The following is a 20855-nucleotide window of genomic DNA, read 5'->3' on the forward strand; positions in this document are numbered from 1 at the left end:
AAAAATTTTAGAGAGAAAAAAAAAAAAAAGAGAAACAAAACAGTGCACCAGATTGTGAACGACTCCTCTGTTGTGCCGAGTTTGGTCAAGGGCATGTCCCTGTGTACAGATTCCCTGTCAATGTTATCTACAGTCTAACCAAAAGAAGTGACAGGGAAACGATCATTGCAGTCTTTAGAAATGTAGAATATGTCAGGTTTATTCCTCCTCAGGCAAAGAGGTTTAATCACACATGTAATGCCCTTGAGTTATGGTCATCATGCAGCAGAACCAAAACAAACAGTGAAATTATTCACACATATGTTTGGAACAAATAAGTCCAGTTTTTATTATTGTGGTTTCTGTTAATGTAGCAGTGGCGCTCCAACCTGAACATTGATAAATAAAACACTGACAAAATCGTAATCTTTTTTCCATTTCTGTAAGGATCTTTTGTTGTCCTTCAGACACTGTGAAGAAAGAATAACCAAATTTATCATCATTCCACACAATTAGATTTTCCTTGACCAATGTCCTTATATGCAATAGAATGTTTGTTTTCCTCTTTTAAAAAAATCCAACTCATCCTGGGAAGAACGTGTTTGTTGGCTGCAACGTTCTCTCCCCTTCCAAGGTCCCTCAGGAATAACTTGATGTTTTGCTACCAACGTCATCCTCCTGCGATCCCATACTCTGAAAAAAAAAAAAAAGTGTCATATTAAAAATGTTAGCTTTTAAGATGGACCAAGCAAGTGCCAGACCAGTGTCTGAAAGAGAGGATATATTCTGTTGTTGACCACTCATTTTATTTTTCCTCCGAAATACAAACTCATGTTTGTACCACGAACAGAAAAAAATGTAGATGTTTTACCTTAAACATAGCGCAAGATGTACATTGTCACGTTCACAAGTTAAACTTAAGGTGCAGCCATCAATGCATATGTAGAAACAATTAGAAATCAGAAAAATAAAAACATCATCAATCAACATCATCTCACCTTCTGCACAAATTGTGGGTTTACTGTGATTTCTTGATCCATTGACTTTAGTTTCTCGTCAAGCTCTATACATTTTAACATCTGAAAAAAGAACATTTCTATAGTTAGTATAGTATCGAAAGTAGTTACTGATAATAAAACAAAGTGATTCATACATAAGGTGATGAGTTTACTTGAAGTAAAACAAAACTAACAAAACAAGACGGCTGGCCTTTCTCACCTCTTGGTCAATTTTGTGGAGCATTGCTGGGTTGTTGTATTTTTCAGGGTTGTCGTGGAAGCATACCATACCATCCTTTTGGTTAATGCTAGCATAGATCTCTCCATCTTCAATCTGCAACGCACGAGGGGGATATGAGCGAAGTTCAAAACAAAGGTGTTTGTAGTGATCAATAATAAAAGTGATCAAATGTAAAAACTTACAAATATATCCGAAATAATTTTCTTTTACTGTCTAATATATGAAATAGGCAAAACCAGGCTGCACGAATGATAAAATATAGTTGAAATAAATTGACTATGTGTTATTTAATGTTTATTGTCAGATTTTTATGCTTACGCTTTTTAGACCAACTCACCATGTGTAAGACATATTTCTCTGCTTCCTGGGGGCCTGACAGCTGCACTCGACTTGCCATATCTTGCAAAGACAGTGTCAGGAAAGTCTGCGTATAGAACATGGAGGGCAGATAGAAATATTGTATAAAAATTTGAATGAAATTTTTCTGAGAATAAGAGGTTTGATGTTTTAAGAAGTATTTTAACATGTTTCCAAGACTGGCAATCAGTGAATTAATTTGTCTATTTTTTTTTACTAAAAAAAAAAAAAACTACTTAAAAGTTCTCTGCAGTTAAGATAATGTTAGCAATCTAGGCCATCAGTTTTTTCCTGGAGTTGCCTGCATGTATGAGCTCCGACAGTCGACAAACTGGAGTAATTGTGGTCCCAGAAACAAAATAAACTTCCAGGACCCTCTCACATGTTGATAGTGATTCACTGATGGCTAGATTAGCTGCAATACTGTACATGATTGTGGACAATTACTGGCACAGCTAAGATGCTCTGTCTCTGCTGGAGGCATTTAGGAAGACTACAGGTCATCAGTGTTTTGGTCACTTGTTATTGAGTTTATGGGGATGGAGAAAAAGAAAAAAGGTAGAAACTTGACACTAAAGCTACAATATGTGAATCAAGCAGGAACTAGCACGAGACTCAATTGGACATTTCTAACAGTATGTAGGATAAATCATTTTTTAAAAAGCACACCGATAAGCAGCCAAAAATAATCGGATAACTAGACAGAAGGAGTAGCCAATCTGGGAAATTTATTTTATTGAACCAACTTAATTAAAAGGTCCAAATATGAATTTACTTAGTATTGTGTAACAATACCTGGAGGAAAAAACAAATTAGGATATCAGCTTTTAAATCATTGCTTATACTTATTTTTCTTTGCTTGTAATGCATAGTAGAGTCTGATACTTTCTTTTAATCATGGTTTTATATCTTCTTCTATTTTGGGTATGTGAAGCACTTAGGTCAACAGGATGTTTTTTTAAAGTGCTATATAAATAGATTAAATTTTTTTTGTTTTTGCAGCCCACTTACTTGAGTTACTTTTACTTGCGTTACTATTTCACGTTAACTAAAACTAAACTTAAGGGCAATTTCACCAATTCTTTACTTGTTCCCCGTGGCTTTAGTTTAGGGTGTAAATTTACCATAATGCCTTTAAACCTCTCGCTGACTTCACTATATTAAAATATCTCTACTTCTTGCTGAAAAATGCCTTTAAATGATGACACTCGGAGGAATCTTCAGTTCAGTTTATGCCTTCTCGTTGCTCACACTATCAAGGTTGTGATCTTTGTCAACCTGCTCTTCCAAGCTCCATTATCTGAACTCCTAATGATGTAAAACTCCTCCGAGTGATGTAGTCTGAAGGAATTTTTCAGTCAGAAGAAGATAAATATGTTTAAATAGGGAACACAGAGAGAATTTTAAAAGCATTATTGTATATTTACACCTTAAACTAAAGCAACTGGGAGCAAGTTTAAAAATGGTGAAGTTGCCCTTTAGTTTAACTATAAAACCAGACACAGTAGAGCTGTCACAGTACAGACTCATAATGTGACATAAAGTGAAGACTGAAAAATGTTGTCTTCCTGTGAAGACATCTGGTAAATGTTAGAGAGAAAATAAAAGAACACAGTCAAATAAGAAACATGCAGGCACACCCACCTTTGTTAGCCTCTGGATGTTCTTCTTGTAGAGGGAGGAGAGGCATTGTTTGACCAGGCCTGTGTTGTTGTCTCGTGTGAACGTCTCACTGTGTTTGTTGACAAGGCTGCGAAGCTCAGCTGGATTGTTGGTGGTGTAAACCTGAGCTAACTCATGGTATGCGTTGCTCAGGGGCTGAGGGTAAACGAAAAAAAAAGAAAAGAAACATATTAACTGCAGATTTAAAGATGTTGTAATATGCCTCAGAACGTGCTGAGGTAACTCCAAAAGATCCTTTTAGAGTTACAGATACAGACTGACAAACTGGTTATAGCTAAGCAACTGGACATAGTGGCGGACAAACAGAAAAAGGCAGTTGTAGTGATAAGTAGTAGTAGTCGCAATTAATAGCAACATCACGAAGAACGATAGAAGCTCAAGAAATGTCAAGGGCTGAACGAAGCCCCAGAAAAGATGAGGAAGGTGAAGGCAAAAGTGGTCCCAGTGGTAATCAGAACAATCTGGGTTGTGACCCCCAAACGTTGTATTATATACACACATTATTTATACAACATGTTTACTTGAGCACTTTTACTTGAATTTAAGTATACAATTTACTTTAGATGTCTTAGTGTGTAAATGTAGCAGCTTTTTTCAAAGAGCTAAACTAAAATACTTGCATCATTACCTTGATGAACCTCCCTACTATTTGTGATGTGTATTTGGGCAGCTGCTGCACTTTGCCGTGGAGAATGAGTGACACCAGGATGTATTTCTTATAGGCTTCCAACATGATGTGGCTCACTGCCATGGCTGGAGTGGTTATTGCCTGAAAGAGGTAGTTAGAAACATGTCAAGCAAAACCGCATTCAGATAATACAAGTGTCACATTTAGAAGCATTTTTGATTACATTAGAAACCAAATGTCAAAGAAATCTGCTATTAGGAAGTAGCAAAGATATGTAAAAGTACCTGTTCATAAAAATACAGTGCTCTTTCGAAGTTTTTGAGGCCTGTGTAGATCATGCCACCATAGTAGTAGTAACATAAAAAGTGCTTTGCGTCATACGCTCCGTTCTCCTTACAGATGTCCATCATATCCAGCTCCAGGAAGGGCAGGGCAGGCTTGAAGCACTTTGCTAACAAGCACAGCTGCAGAGAGACAGATTTACAAGTTTAAACCAAGCACTGTAGCTAAGTTAGTCAAACACAAACACACTACAAGTGTGCAGTGAGATGAAGAAGCAATTGTACAAATTAGATTGAAGATAATACAGCTAAACAGGGTCAAATACAAAAATGCTAAATTAAATGTTGAAATTGAAGCAGATGGCCTTTTAGTATTACTGCAAAGTGGAGGGAAGTGACTCACCTGACACAAGTCTGCATGAACTGAGGTAAGTTGGTTTGTGTTCATCTGCATTTTGTCTATTGCCTGTTTCAGGATGACGACGCCCCTCAATGGCTGTCAGAAAAGGGAAAAATACGAATCACTGTGCTGCAGCTTCTACAAGAAAAATCAAACTAACAACGGTCTAGGCAGTTCACTTTAAAATGCACCAAAAAAAATTTACCTCAAGAAGACAAAGGAAAACGTGCTGCTCGATGCTGAAACCCATTGCTGAGTTGGGATGACTCATTAGAGCCTGATGGTTGGACCGCGTCAAAAAATTTGATTTAAATGGCACATTTGCCAGTGGGGAAGCTGCTTTTGCAGCAGGGTGTTATAATAGCTCATAACATAGTGGAGCTTGAAATTTTGTGAACCCTTTTAAAGATTCTCCATTTCTGTATAAATATGACTTAATGAAAATTGTAAATGGTGTGTACTTATAAAGCGCTTTTGTACCTATTGGTACTCAAAACACTTTACACTCACATTCACACTCACAGACGAATGGGGGAGCTGCTGTGCCAACACTCACTGAGAGCAAGTCATTTGTGGTTCAGTGTCTCAAGGACACTTTGACATGTGACCGAAAGAGCTGGAGATCGAACCGACAACTGTGGGAGTGGTGGACACCCGCTCTACTTCCTGTACCACAGTCCACCACATGTGATCAGATTTTCAGTCAAGCCTTAATATTAGATAAATGGAACCCAATTACACAAATTTGCTCTACTCGGCCATTTCAAAACATACACTGCATCTGCTTTTACAAGGGCTGCATGATCTTTTCTTTTTGGCTTTTCCCTTTCAGGGGTCACCGCCCTGAATCCTCTGCCTCCATGTAGCCCTATCCCCTATCCTCCGCATCCTCTTCACCAACTAACTTCATGTCCTCTCTCACTACATCCATAAATCGCCTCTTTGTTCTTCCTCTAGACCTCCTGCCTGGCAGCTCCAACCTCAGCATCCTTCTACCAATATATTCACAGTTTCTCCTCTGAACATGTCAAACCACCTCAATCTGTCCTCTCTAACTTTATCTCCAACACATCTAACATGAGCTGTCCCTCTGATGTCCTCATTCCTGATCCTGTCCATCCTCGTCCCTCCAAAAGAGAACCTCAACATCTTAAGCTCTGCTACCTCCAGCTCTGCCTCCTGTCTTTTCTTCAGTGCCACTGTCTCTAAACCGAACAACATCTCTGGTCTCACCACCGTCTTGAAGATCTTTCCTTTCATTCTCGCTGATACTCTTTTATCACACAACACACCTGACACTTTTCTCCACCTGTTTCAACCTTCTTGCACTCGGCTCTTCACCTCTTTTCCTTCATTCCTCTGTTTTCCAGAGCAGACCTCCATCTCCCTAGATTTTCCTCCACCTGCTTTCTTCTCTCAGTACAAATCACAATATCATCTGCAAACATCATAGTCCATGGAGATTCCTGTCTAACTTCATTTGTCAGCCTGTCCATCACCAGAGCAAACGAGAAGGGGCTCAGAGCTGATCCTTGATGCAGACCCACCTCCACCTTGAACTCCTCTGTCACACCTACAGCACCTCACCACGGTCTTACAGCTCTCATACATGTCCTGCACCACTCTAACATACTTCTCTGCTGCTCCAGACGTCCTCATACAATACCACAGCTCCTCTCTCAGCACCCTGTCATACACTTTCTCTAAATCTACAAAGACACAATGCAACTCCCTCTGTACTTCTCCATCAGCATCCTCAAAGCAAATACTGAATCTGTTGTCTCTTTCTAGGCATGAAACGATATTGATGCTCACAAATGTTCACCTCTGCCCTTAGCCGAGCTTCCACTACTCTTTTCCACAACTTCATTGTTTGGCTCATCAGCTTTATTCCTCTGTAGTTGCCACAGCTCTGCTCATCTCCCTTGTTCTTAAAATCAGCACCAGTACACTTCTCCTCCAGTCCTCAGCATCCTCTCACTTTCCAAGACCTTGTTAAACAAACCAGTCAGAAACTCTACTGACACCTTCTGTTTCAATCGCCGCTCTTATGTCACCTGTTCCTGCCTCTTCTTGAAGAAAGTGTTCACTACAGCCATTTCCATCCTCTTTGCAAAGTCTACCACCATCTGTCCTTCTGCGTTCCTGTCCTGAAGACCAAACCTGCCCGTCACATTCTCATCACCTCTGTTCCCTTCACCTACATGTCCCTTGAAATCTGCACCGATCACCACTCTCTCACTTCTGGGGATGCTCTGCATCACTTCATCTAACTCAGTCCAGAATTTCTGCTTCTCTTCTAACTCACATCCTACCTGTGGTTCATAAAATCCCATAAAATCACAACACTGAACATCACACCATGAATTTCCAGCTTCAGACTCCACTCCCTGTCTAATACTCTTTTCACCTCTTGAACATAACTTACAAACTCCTCTTTCAGGATAACTCCTACTCCATATCTCTTTTATCCAACCCATGGTAAAACAACTTGAACTCTGCTCCTAAGCTTCTAGCCTTGCTACCTTTCCACCTGGTCTCCTGGACACACAGTATATCCATTTTCCTTCTCTGCATCATGTCAACCAACTCTCTAGCCTTCACAGTCATATTCCCAGCATTCAAAGTCCCTACTGTCAGTCCTACACTCTTGGCTTTCCTCTTCTCTCTCTGACTACGAACACGCCTTCCTCCTCTCCTTCTTCAAATAGATGTAATAGTGGGGGCTGAAGGATCTCCATTTGTACACAATTTGCCTGACAGTGGAATGGTTGGGTCCAAATTTTTTGAAACTCTTTCTAGCCTGGTGAGCATCAACAACTCTTTCTAAGGTCGGCATAACACCTTTGTTGTTAGGATACAACAGACAGTGAATACCTATATTTCTCTTCTTTAAATAAGTCAAGGCCTCCCCCACTCTCATACTATTGATGGCACACATATTAGGGCACACTGACAAAGACACTGCTCAGAGAGAGAACATAATGGAAACCACAGAAACATTACACACACATTCAGGTGGAAGGAAGTGGTGTTTCTGTATTCTCCATTAGACAAGATAGACCAGAGGCATATTGTTCTGCTGCTGATTTGCAGAGGAGCTGAAGTAGACTTGTCAAACACTGTTCAGAGTTTGAAGATGTGTATGTCAAAACAGGCAAATATCAGAGCACATACTGTCACATAAATAACGTTCATGAGTGAACATTAGAATAAGTTTGATGGCATAAAAGCTGTAAATGATAAATGGCCCTTTAGCTTTTGTAGCTTGTGTACTGCCAGCATTTCTAAAAACAGCACAGTCAATTCATTTCACAAAATACATGTGAAAACAATGCAGGAAATCTCTATTTGAAGCTGAAGGTGTGTGACTCCCAAAAGATAGTAAATGAGAGACAAAAAAAGGCTGAATAAAGGAAATAGGATAGAGACAGGCAGCTCTCTAAAATAAATAAATAACCCTCTCTATAGTCTATATTCTCAACTGATATTTAAACTATTCAGTCTTCATTAGCAAAAACAGCACTGCAGCCTACAGCAATCCCTGCTGAGTGACGAATGAAAACAAACGTCTTTTCCCCCCCAAGCATAACTGTAAAGAAGAAAACCACTTTTTCACATTTCTAGCAAAAAAAAAAGTGCATCATTTGAAGGAATAAAAACACTGTTGACGTCTGACTTTAAAATAGTGCTGCATATACATATAGAACATAATATACAATTCTGTCATATTTCATCATCATTTTTAAACACACCAGATAGCCTTTTTTTTAAGAATTTAATTACAAGACATCCACAATGACTAATAAATCATTTGGAGATTAAAAAAACTATTAGGCATCTGTAATAATATCTAGACATATATCTGTGTAAGCCAAAAATCCATAGCGTTACCTGTTTCCGCTCTACAAGGGCATTTGTCAACTGGTGGCAGAGACCAGCAACTGTTAGAGAAAACAGTGGATTAAGAAAGTATTAAATAAAAGTTGATGGTGGGCATTTATCATTAGTTATCAGTTAGTATTAAGCACTGCTCACATGAGTGTACAGGACCTAGCTTCACTTATACTATGCATCACTAATAGTTCCTATAAAAATGCATGTTGACATTGTCCTCAAGCTCAATGCTGCAACTGAACACTGGCAGAACATTAGAACATGATTCATAAACACCTAATAGTAAGGGTTTTAGTCAGGACTTACAAGTGTCTGTTGCATATCTAATGTGCTCCCCATTGCAGGTACTGATGAATAGCTGGACTTGGGAGAAGAGCGTCTCAAAGTCAGGGATGTTTGGCATGGAGAACTTCACAAATCTGGAACATGATAGGTAGGAGATTAGACAACGATTTTAGGGCTTAAAGTCAAACTGGTAACAATAACAACAACAACAACATAGAAATTAAGATACAATTGCATGGGCTATTTTTATGTCATTTTCATAATTTCCATGTGAAATCAGTCTATTGAATAGTTTTAATCAAAACGTGAGGTGCTGAGGTTTGTAATGTAGAAGTGAACAAATAATATTTACTGTGGTTATAGTTTATTATTTAAAAACAAATCTACCTGTTGCATGTACAGCTAATACTGTAGGTTTACCAGCCTAAAGTGGCTCCATGATTACATTAAATTTGCTTTACTACTTGCAGCAGGCAAACTATAATAAAAACCATACCAATTAGGCATGTCCTGACCTAGTTTTTTTTGGGGGGGGGGGGATCCACACCCAATCTGTTAGCTGTAGTATTAGATACCAGCCAATACTGATTCTGAGCCAACTTACATCTTACATCTAACACAATGTATTCCGACACACTGTATTTTTCAGGTTTGGTACAAATGTTGGGGGGGTTTAAAAAGGAAAGAAAAGGTTAAAAATTTAAAAATACTACAGTTATCCCAATCATAAATTTGCTATATGAATGAAACAATGACTAGAAGAAAGTGACTTTGAAACTGACATAAGGCAATAATATCACTCAGTCCACTTGTGCTTGTACAGCAGTGTTACAGAGTGTAGCACCTTCCCTGACAACCAGTCTTTGAGTCCTGCGCCAGGTCAGCCACATTTGTAGGGGCTTTTTATTAGCTAAAATGTGGGTACAGACAAAAACGGACTGAACATAGTAAAATCAAAAGGCACAGGTTTTGTTCAACTAACGCCATTCGGAAAGATTGGTTCTTTGTTTTAAATTGCATTACATAGGCAGTCAGCTCCAGTTGCTTAAGTGTTTGCACATGTGAATACAGTATCCAAAAACGAGTCATTCTGCAGTACCTGCTTATAAACAGCCTACAAACATGGGCGAGTGTTAAGAGTAAGAGACTGTACCAATCAACCACAAAAGTAACACCAGCTGGTGGTTATTAATGTGGAAGTGGACAGGAGTCAGTATGGGAAAAATTAACGCTGATCAACAGGTGACACAACACAAAAGCAGCTGTGTATGATATTGTGATGTTGTCAAGTAACCCATACTGACCTCTGTCACCACAACATGACCATAACCCAGTAATATAAATATTGTGACCAATGTATTTTACCAATTAGTGTATGCTACAAGACTTTGATAGGCTCTTCTGCTGTTACACCTAATCTGTGCCTCCTCCCAGAAGCACATCAATGGCATCTTCATGAAGGTCCAGATGTACATATTTCTGTGGTGAATGTTTGAATTATCCTACCTTGCATTAGGAAGTGTGTCTGCTGAACTAAAATAGAAGCTACTCTTAAACAGCCCTGTGAAGTACGTGTGCAGTGAAGTCCACACCAGCAGGTTTCACACAGAATAGTTGGTTGTACTGTGGAGCTAAAACTCCATCAACCTCAGAAATGTGCTGGTCATAGATATACTGCGTCTTCCCATCGATCATAAATATCCCAAAAATCAGAAATTTACTCTTCTTGTGAAAAACACTCTGCAGTGTGTAGAATTTAGGCTAAGAAAGTAGTGATCAGGGCATCAGAGATGAGTTTAGGGACCAGTACAGACCGTAAGTCAATTGTGTGTCGGAAGCGCTCAGAGCCTCAACCTGCTCAAATAGAGCACAATAAAACTAAATAAGGATGGCAATCAAATTAGCTTTATTTTCAGCGATACCAATGCTTCGAAAAATGCCTGATCTGCCCCATTACCAATACTTAGACACGTCTAATAATGAGAAGAATAAAAGTTTACCATTGAAATAACAAATGCTAGACTAGTTGTGTAATTTAAGACTCTCTATATGATATCTATCCAGATTTAAAAACTAGTTTTATAGTTTTTTTGCCCTTATGTGAACAAAGGAGGGGATCTACTTGTTAACTAACTTTCTGTCCACCTCAACTACTAGCTTAATTACCATCCTAAAAAAATGTACTTTCATCTGACAAAATAACAGGACGTTGTGACCAAGCTTTAAAAATAAATGGAGCACAGGCAAGAATTATAATAATGACAGTAGAGACAGTAGTAGTATGTAGAGACAGCATTTATCATATATATTAAAAAAAACAAAACGCATTCTTCACTAGAAAATGATGTAAAGCCCTTGATTAAGGGTAACTGCTCTAATGATGGCAAACCTGGAAAAAAATTAGAGAAGAAGCAGGTACTTACAGCACAGCCAGCACGCCAAGGGAATGCTCCTGGATGTCCAAGGCCCCCAGCACTGTGTCCAGGTGGGACAGATTTTTGGCCAGCAGTTCCCCACTCTTGTTGATTAACTCACACAGCTGAGTCATCTGGCCTGGTGGGTGGAGGGGCAAGGTGGGGGACAGGAGAAATTAAACCTTTCTGTAATCCCTCTAACTTTAAAAGGACAGGTATCTCAAAATGTAAAAGTTTACATCAAAACGCTGGATTCAGACTGAACTTTACAAGCCATTGCTTTAGGCAGGACAGCTCTTTCTTAACCATCTCATCTTATTATACATAAATGTAATGCAATAATATATACTGAAATAGAAGGCATATGTAAAAACATGTAACTGCACTGGGTACCAAAACTAGACATGGTACACACGTGGCAGCAACTTTAACTAGCAAAATTAAATTAATATAATCCGAAAAGAAGGAGAGAAATACTTTCTAGCATTAGTATGCCAAGGCATTTTCTGCATTGTTGAAGTAACCAGTGTATAATAAGACTGCAATGTTCTAGTCTACCACTGGAGAGAGGCTATATTACAAACGCTAACAAAACACAATGATTTACAAAACTGTTTATACTCATCGTGCTGTGGCTGGAAATTTTAATACAAATCGGCCGGTCAAGTGTCCTGTCAAGGCCTTGCAATAGAGGTAATGCAAGTGGGATTGACAGATGGGTCTGAACCAATAATAAACTCTAATTTAGATGGCCAGCCAATCATGTGGCGCCAGGGCGGGACTACCGGTAGGCAGTCCCCAGAAATTATTTTCTAGATCAAAAACAAAAAGTATGATTTTGACATTTTGTTCGATGAGCTGTAGACTTTGTTATCTACTGCGCCTCTTTGTACTAACGTAGATTCTGGTTATACTTAACAGAACTGTCGCAGCCTAAGAAAGTCATTTTTATGGTGTGTTTACATGATAAAGCAAAAACAGGTCTCTAACCAGTTTGGCTGCCTAGCTATCGGCAAGGCATTAGATAGCATATGCTAGCTAAGTAGCTAATACTTCCCACTCGAATGAGTTTAGTATCCCTACCTTGAGCGGAGAGCTGCCGCACATTGTTCACAAATTGCTCCAAGGCTGAAGCCATTATTTCCTGGGTCCAAAGTGGAGGTAATTTGCACTGTTTTTCATTCAAACGTCAGAAACAACTCCGTCCGGACTAAGACAGGGGGCCACACAGCCGCCACTGAGGTGGAGCTATCGCGAGATCACAAGAACAGAACAGACTGCATCGAGATTTACACACGGACCTCGAATTCTTAAAGGGCCAGACACTGGATTTGCTAATACCTTTTGTAATATTTATTATATTTTCTAATGATCATTTATAACTTATATACTTTATTTTATGAGCTACAGGACAACATGAATCTATTTCAGACTGGAGTATTAGCTACCACTGTCTAAAATGACAAACAGGAAGTGACGTACCGGGATTTCAACGGGGATGTTAGGCTCATTCGAGTTGAACTGGAAAGCAGGCGCGAGCAAGCTGCAGCCGCAGAAGGGGCTGGTGGTGAAAAGCTGCAGTCAAGACGGACAAATTCCATGAATAGAAAAACTGTTATCTTTGAAAGCAGTCGCAAATATTAACTCCCCGTGATTTCCGATCAATATCAAATTAAAGGTCACCGCATAAATGATAACCATTATGCACTCTATTACTTTTTGTTTGTTTGTTTTTCTACCTGAAATACGCAGGTGATCTGTGTTTGCTGTTTAGGCCTCCACATATTTAACATTAAATGGTTTCAGATTCTTGAGAAATACAGTCATTATATCAGTGTGCTGTTGTATATAAACGGACAGACATTTAGACCTTAAGGACCTTTTTTTATTTTAAGCATGTTCACATCCCACTTACAAAAATATTATGTCATTTTATACTTGAAGACTAAATTAAGTAACGTTTATTTCACATGATATATAACTAGATTGACTGAGGTTTAGTGGCAATAAATGTTTGTGAATAATCGTTTTGTTCCTGTAAATCTTTTGAATAACAAGTGGGATTGCATGAAAAACTATGACAAATTCTTTTGGGGGTACTGGAGTTTTAAATTTGACAAGAATTCAGAGTTGGAAAACAGTAATTTCAATTAAATATCAGACTAACCAGATACTGCATATTTAATGTTCAAACGTTTTTCTATGTTGACTCATTCTTGTACAAAATGTGTTATAACATATCTATGAGAAGAAAAGTTATGATTATTAAATTATACATCATAAGCATTTGGTATTGGTAATTTGACAAATTTAAAGTTTTCCAATGTTGGAGTTACAAAGTAATAGTAAAAAATATAGGCCTCATAATTTAGAGAATATGTAGTTGATAGCTTAATGGATATCTCTATGCAGCTTAGCTTCGCTATACTTTTCTTTTTGCTAAACTTTTTTTGCACTTTATCTATAATGTTAAAGTTTAATTAACATCTGGTTCATTTTTAATCCACTTCAAGTCTGAGAAGTGTGTGATCCACTGTGAGATGTTTGAATTAGAGTTTTTTTTCATATTTTCAGAAAGTGATTGAAGGATTATTAGAGACAATAAAGAAAAGATGGAGAAACTGCAGTAAAGCTAAACAAGTTGCAGAATTTAATCACCAGCAAATTTTTATGGTATCACCCACCCACACCAACTATGGCTGGCTCCAAAAACTGCTCCATAAGCTGCAGCTGCCTTGATCTCACGAGGTTACAATTGGTTAAGTATGCATGACATCAGAGCAAGTCAGGATCAAGCAAAACTAAACCTGGCACCAATTACCTGTGATCCAATCTGCACAGGATTTGCTCATCTCAAATGAGCCTATTGTAGAATTAATCCTACCTTACCGACTAAGCATCCAGTAGTTATTAACAGAATACTAAAGTTTCTTCTACTTTCACAAAGATGGAACAACTGTTAATTTTGGTCTCTGTCTTTTTTCCAGTTGAAATAGGCAATGTACTGATCATGTACTCATCCAGTTTATGATTTAGACTGAGGACCATATATTTGGAGAATATGCTGCAACAAAGACAGACCCAAGCCACTGCATAATTCCCAAAAAGTTGAGGTCCATACAGATATTTGTTGACAAAACTAAATCTGTTATTTGACATAACCTGATATCTAATTTGAATAAAGCTGTAATAAGCTTCAACAGCACAGTTATTTATGGTTCAATATTGTAGCTTTACGTGATACAGTGCAATGGGGTGAAAGAAAAACTTTGCCTCAATTTAAACAGATTTTTCCATAAGAGTTTTGCACATGCACACTTCACCTACACGTTTAGCTTTCAAAATTATTCTGCTACATTTGCCAACTGTGGCAAATCTCAAATGCCTTAAAAAATTTATTAGGCAATGGCAGATAGACATGTTATGACATTGTAATGCTACTACTAGTAATAATAATAATACACACTTTTACTAACAAGTTTTTTTTTCATTTTTTAAAAATGTCTTTAACTTGCAATATAATACAAGAAATTGGGACTGTACATGGCGGTCCCACAGAAGTGGAGAGGAGTGAGCCATCGCTTATGTACACGCCATCTTTGGCTCCTAGCACAGTCTGTTCTCGCTGCAGAGCTCCTCTCCTCTTGGTGCGGCGGTGCCAGGGGTGTGCAGAGCTTGCAGTTGCGGTTGGCTCCATAAACACTGCCACCAATGCTCTGGGTTTGAGAACGACTGTGGGAAGCAGCGGGGCAGTGAAATCACACTTACAAACGAAGCAACCCGCTCCCAAAAATACTGTAGGCACCTGTCTGCTGCTTCTAGCTTATCAGCTAAAGTTAGCCACCGACCTTTAGCTCGGCTGCAGCTGCCCAGCAGCAGAAAGGGGTCCCGAAAGATGAAGTTAAGCTAGCAGTTAAAGCAGACGGGAAAAAAAACGAGTTACACAACAAATGAGAGTTGCTGAGACGAGGCGGTCGTACAGCCGCTGTTTGTGGAAAAGCTGTGGACTAATGCGGACTCGCGCCACCGTGTACTCTGATTCCTCTTGCCGTTTGCCAAGAGTCAGCAATGCTACTGTCCGGTACAACACGCCTACTGGGAAGAGGGAAACCTTTGCTCCGTGATCCGTGTAAGAGGATTTGCCTAAACATGTCGTCCGCCTCGACCTCGGGTAAGAGACTGAGAGTTCTGGTTGACATGGACGGAGTACTGGCGGACTTCGAGGGGGGGTTCTTGAAGAAGTACCGGGCCACGTACCCGAACGAGCCCTTCATCACACTGGATGACAGGAGAGGGTTCTGGGTGTCAGCGCAGTACGGGCAGCTGCGGAAGGACCTGTGTGTAAGTGGAGAAAAATGATTCGCTGAAAGTCACATTTCAGTCCTTTTCAGTAGTTTGATTTTGGAGTTCATTTTAGTTTTAATTACCAAGAATAGACCCAAGAATAGAGGTATTTATTTTATTATCTGTGGTCCATTAATGCAAACAATGCCCTATGTATGTAGTGTGCTGACCAAGCACGTTCTGTTTTCAGGATGCACGTGCACTTGTTACAAGGGAAAACCCACAGGTGTAATGACCGTAATTTAAATTCTAACAAACTGCACAATGTGCTCGGTCTTCTTTGTGCATTTTAATCCTCACATTCATTTTTCTAAATATTTTCAGGTCTCTGGTGTTTATCAACGTGGCTCTAGGCTATTTAGAGAATAATCAGCCAAAAGAAATAGAAGAGCGTCAGGTAGAAATCCAAAGTTAGAAAAGGTGTATACAGAGATACAATTATAGTGTGTGTGTATATATATATATATATCACAGAGTATTTACTCTTTGCCTGGGTAAGGGCAGGAATTTGAAGCAGCTTTTAACACATTAGGTCAGGACCAGTATGGTAGGTCAGGACTGGAGAATGGTTCAGATTTCTGAAGGCGCGGCCTCATATTCACTGTGGTGCCTAGGTTATAGGTCAACACATAATTTAACTTGCAAACTGTATTGCCTGCCTAACTCCTGGCACATTTAACTAATATTTAACTTGTGTGTGTGTGTGCGCGTGTGCTTTGAATACAGGAAAAAGCCATCAATATCTGGCAGTCCAAAGATTTCTTCATGGAGTTGGAGCCACTGCCAGGAGGAGTGGAGGCCGTAAAGGAGATGTCCAAGATGGAAAAGTATGCTTTAAAGATACTGGATGATACTTTCAATAGCAAAATATGATATAGACAAAATTCCAAGCAACATCTTTATCATGGTTCCTAAACAAGAGCTTGGACATCAGTCTTACATTGCCTGAGGGGAAATTCCACATACAAAATAATTTAGTTCTCTTTAAGTTGTAGTGCTTTCTTTCTACTTAAGATAAAAAAAGATTTTAAGTTTCAGGGTATCAAACATAGCATCTGGTGCCTTCAACAATGACAAGTGGTGTTTTGCAAAACATAGAGCAGTTCTTAAACACTCCAATTAACACTCTGCATCCACTTACTGAGTTAATAGTTTTAGCCTAGGATACACTCAAAGTAAAATAAGCCTTACTGTTAATAATATATTTGTACTAAATTAGTTCACCAGTACTGAAGTAAATGCAAATTGCATATTGCATATTACTATGCAGTATGTTACAGTAAAATAGTTATGTGACTTTATAATATTCATAAAGTGAGCCTTTTATTACATTATTGCTTGGTGTCATGTGGAAATGTTCTCATATTTGTTTTTCTAGTGTACATCACTTTGTTTCTCGATGTTTCTTGCTGCTCTACTCATGCCATTCCTATCACATAGTGTATCTGCAAAATTTCCTGTCTAAGCAAACAAAGCTTATTCTGAGGCAGCAGTAATGTCGGATTTACGTCATCAGTCCCATGGTATTTGTCATTTGACACAAGCTCCAGCACTACTAAATATCAAAAATGTCCTCAAGCAATCTTACGTTGACTTGCTCTGTGTAGTTAGAAGGTGGTGAATGTTTGATATATACAGGCCGAGTCCAGTTTTTAAAAGCTGGTTTCAAAACCTCTGGTCAGGGCTGTACGTCCCTGTAGGAAGGAATCGTCCTTTAACTGTCTCTCTAACTGACAATGATCTGTTTGATTATGCTTTAATGAAATGTATTTGCAGTTAAAGTGTAGGAGGCTTTTTTTTTTTTTTTGCCATTTTTACTTTGCATTCTAATAAGCACACACTAATAATACAATCTAAAAATTATTAAATTTCAGATTGTAGTTATTTGCGTGTATGTTTACACTTCCTCTCCCAGTGGAAACTAATTTCATTGAAGCTGTTTTCTTATCCGAAAAAAATCTACCATATGGTTGGATCTCACATTTTCACTTTCAGTTTTTTCAATCTCGGTTTAATAACAGGAAAGGTCCACCTCATAGTCCCCATTGTAGTTTATTATTTATTGATGTTATAAATAACCAGTTTGTATAGTATGTTTTGTAATTTTATTCACCTTAGTCCTGTTCTTTGTCTTTCTTTCCGCAGCACAGATGTCTTTATTTGTACCAGCCCTATAATGCATTACAAACACTGCCCGTATGAGAAGGTGAGTCTCCTGCCAAACCACTTCTATAATATTCTCTTTTGAAACAATTACTGAGTTCTTTTCCCAGTAAGATCTCATCTGCTGCATGATTGAGTGTGCTTGTGTGTTTTTGTCCAGTATGCTTGGATAGACAAGCATCTGGGCCATAACTTTCTGGAGCAGGTCATCCTGACCAGGGACAAGACATTAATCACAGGAGACGTCCTCATAGACGACAAGCCTGACATTTTTGGTGAGTATTGTATACATAATAAAGCATGTGTACACGCATGTGTCTAATAGTAAAAACAAAATTGTTTGCTAATTTATACATATTATTTCACCTCTTCGATCAATAATTGACCATTTTGCTAAGCCCCCTCTCTCTTCTGTAAAAGAGCTTCTGCGTAGGCAGAGCTTAGGTCATTGTCACCATTTGATAAACTGATCCAGAAACTCTGGGTTACACTTATGATGGTAGGCTAAATCATTAGATAGGATCAATATAGTTAAATGACTTCTGCAAGCACCTAGAGTACAATGTAAATGGTTGACCTGTACTTGTACGTGCTGTTGTAACTGGCTAAATTCATTATAGTCGTTAGGCTATGATTGGACAATCACTGTTCCAGGAAGGGTTTTACAAACTGGCAAAAAAAAAGGACCAACTGACAAAAAAACTGTGATATAACATGTGAATTTTATAAAATGGAAATGTTTCTAAAAGTAGCATTAAACTGATTAGCATGCAGAATTCATGAATATGTGTTTTAGTTAATAGAATTGCAGAAAGAAACATTTTAAGTGAAGAGGATTGCATAATACTGTTTGTGTAACGTTATGTGGGTGTTATTAAATGCCTTATTTGAACCTTATAAGACAGAAGCCACACTGTGTAATGGAATATGTGTGGTTGTCAGTTACCTAAGATTTTGTGACTGTTGTTTCCTAATCAGGTGTGGAGCCCAAACCAACGTGGGAGCACATCCTGTTTACCGCATGTCACAACAAGCATCTTTCCACTAGCCCCTCTCAGAGACGACTCCTGTCGTGGTCAGATGACTGGAGGGCCATCCTGGACAGTAAACGGTGGTGAGGAGATTCTCTACTCAGGGTCCAGGCTCACTTTCTAGTTTTTGCAAGTTTTTGGCGTAACTTCCACCATACAACACCATTTCCACGTTGGTGAGTGTCGAGGCTCAGAGGCTTCTTGCAGAAGCAGTGTGGTTAAACATTCAACTGTTTGAACACAAGGGGGCACTGTGAGACTGAGTGTGCAAGACTTGTTCCCAATCAAATTTCCACCACTCTCACTGAAACAGTGACAGCAAATCCAATGAACCACATAACTCAGAATTGATACACAATACATTTTAAAGGGTAGAGTTGTTGTTAGCTTCTCTATGTCTGCAGTCTGTGTGCTGTTTAGGTTCATACTGTGTATAGTTCTCATCCAAATCAAACCGATTTCAGTTTTGAGCCACTAGAGCGGTTTATCTGTGGTCTTCTTTACAAAAGGCTTATCAGTAGTTCTCAGTTTCGCACTGCATTAATGAGTCAGTGGAGCATGAATCACTCACAACAGCCGAGCCCTCCACTACATGCTAAAATTTACTCTCCACAACTCATAGGCTCTGTTGCATATACTGTATGTGCAATACAGAAACACAGGAAAGTGACCTGGATTTACAAACACTGTGTTCGTGATTTACTATGTACTTTGTGGGAGTGTACCTCACAATCTTTATGTAAATGCAAGTATACACATTCAGAGATTCAGAGATACCTCTCAAGTTTTTTAAGAGTTCAAATGGTAACTGTTTATTTGTACTTTAAAAAAAGAAAAAAAATTTTCCCTCTATGATCTATGCATCTTAACTAATACTAATACTACACTGATGAGAAACAAATACCACTTAAAGTCTAGGAATTGCGCACATACATTTGCATGTTGCCAAGAGTATTACTAATATAGATAATTATAGATGAAGAATATAAAGAATGAAGTTTAGTCAAGGAAGATGTTGATTTCAAAAATTTACTTGAGACTAATTTTTGGTTGCAAGAATGAACTTAAACTAAGAATGGAGATGACGTCTGCTGTTGGATTTTTATTGTTTTTACATGCTCTACTTTTACACAGCTAATAGTATGTATGGAAGAGGATTATTGCCACTCTTTTCTTTAAAGTCAGACTATACTTAAAAAGACTTTTGACTTATCTTAGAATATTTGTTTCCCTTTAGAAGTGTTACTTTTTCCCCTGAATTCAAGTTCATTGTTTAAATTCAGAAAAAGTAATAATTTAAATATTTCTACAACCCCAATTTAAAAAAAAAGTTGGGATGATGTGTAAACTGTAAAAAAAAAAAAAATAGAATGCAATGATTTACAAATCTCATCAACCCATGTTCTCTGTGCCAAAGCTCATTGAAAATGATCCGAGGCATAATGGAAAACTGTTCTGTGGTTAAACGATTCAAAATATGAAATTCTCTTTGAAAGCCATGGACCACATGTCCTGCGGACTGAAGAAGAGAGGGACCATCCAGCTTGTTATCAGCGGACAGTTCAAAAGCCTGCATCTCTGATGGTGTCGGGGTGCATTAGTGGTCCATTAGAGATTTTAAAGCCACATATGCTCCCATCCAGACATCTCTTTCAGGGAAGGTCTTGCATTTGCATTGCATTTAGCAAGACAATGCTAAATCCCATACTGCATCTATCAGAACAGCACGGCTTCGCAGGAGAAGAGTCTGGGTGCTGATCTGATCTCCCTGTAGTCCAGACCTTTCACCAAGCAGCTACAATCCTACATCAGAGAAGAATGGGACAGTATTCCTCTCCTAAAACTCCAGCAACTGGTCTCCTCACTTCCCAGATGTTTACAGACAGTTGTTAGAAGAAGAGGGGATGCTACACAATAATAAACATCATCGTGTTCCAACTTTTTTTAAATCGGGGTTGTATCATGGCCCTAATCCTCTTCCATTCTGTTTTGAACACCATATTTTTTAAATGAATTTTTAGTTAAATTTTTAGCAGGCTGCCTTTCTGAAATACACTGAAATGATAACTTACACCCATTATTTTATTTACATTTTCACTTTTTAGCTTGTTTACATAAGTACATTGCATCATGTTTAAATCAAACTATATGGAA

The 20855-nt window shown here is 38.5% G+C and overlaps 2 protein-coding genes across 2 annotated transcripts; one reads left to right on the top strand and one right to left on the bottom strand.

The window, feature by feature from the left end:
• Positions 1-299: 299 nt before the first annotated feature.
• cops3 (COP9 signalosome subunit 3) lies at positions 300-12431 on the bottom strand. The gene is made up of 12 exons (XM_067487449.1): positions 12247-12431; positions 11173-11302; positions 8771-8883; positions 8462-8511; positions 4571-4663; positions 4171-4350; positions 3887-4027; positions 3220-3393; positions 1556-1642; positions 1198-1311; positions 978-1058; positions 300-672 (listed from the first exon to the last, which is right to left on the bottom strand). The coding sequence occupies exons 1-12, from the start codon at positions 12299-12301 to the stop codon at positions 619-621; spliced, it is 1272 nt and encodes a 423-aa protein (XP_067343550.1). The 5' UTR covers positions 12302-12431; the 3' UTR covers positions 300-618.
• Positions 12432-14442: 2011 nt separating this feature from the next.
• Positions 14443-20762, top strand: LOC137105355 (5'(3')-deoxyribonucleotidase, mitochondrial-like). The gene is made up of 5 exons (XM_067487451.1): positions 14443-15504; positions 16234-16334; positions 17653-17713; positions 17831-17945; positions 18649-20762. Exons 1-5 carry the CDS (start codon positions 15232-15234, stop codon positions 18786-18788), a joined length of 690 nt encoding a protein of 229 aa, XP_067343552.1. The 5' UTR covers positions 14443-15231; the 3' UTR covers positions 18789-20762.
• The last annotated feature ends 93 nt before the right edge of the window (positions 20763-20855 follow it).

The sequence above is a fragment of the Channa argus genome, chromosome 20 (assembly GCF_033026475.1).
Source record: "Channa argus isolate prfri chromosome 20, Channa argus male v1.0, whole genome shotgun sequence".
NCBI classification, from domain to species: domain Eukaryota; kingdom Metazoa; phylum Chordata; class Actinopteri; order Anabantiformes; family Channidae; genus Channa; species Channa argus.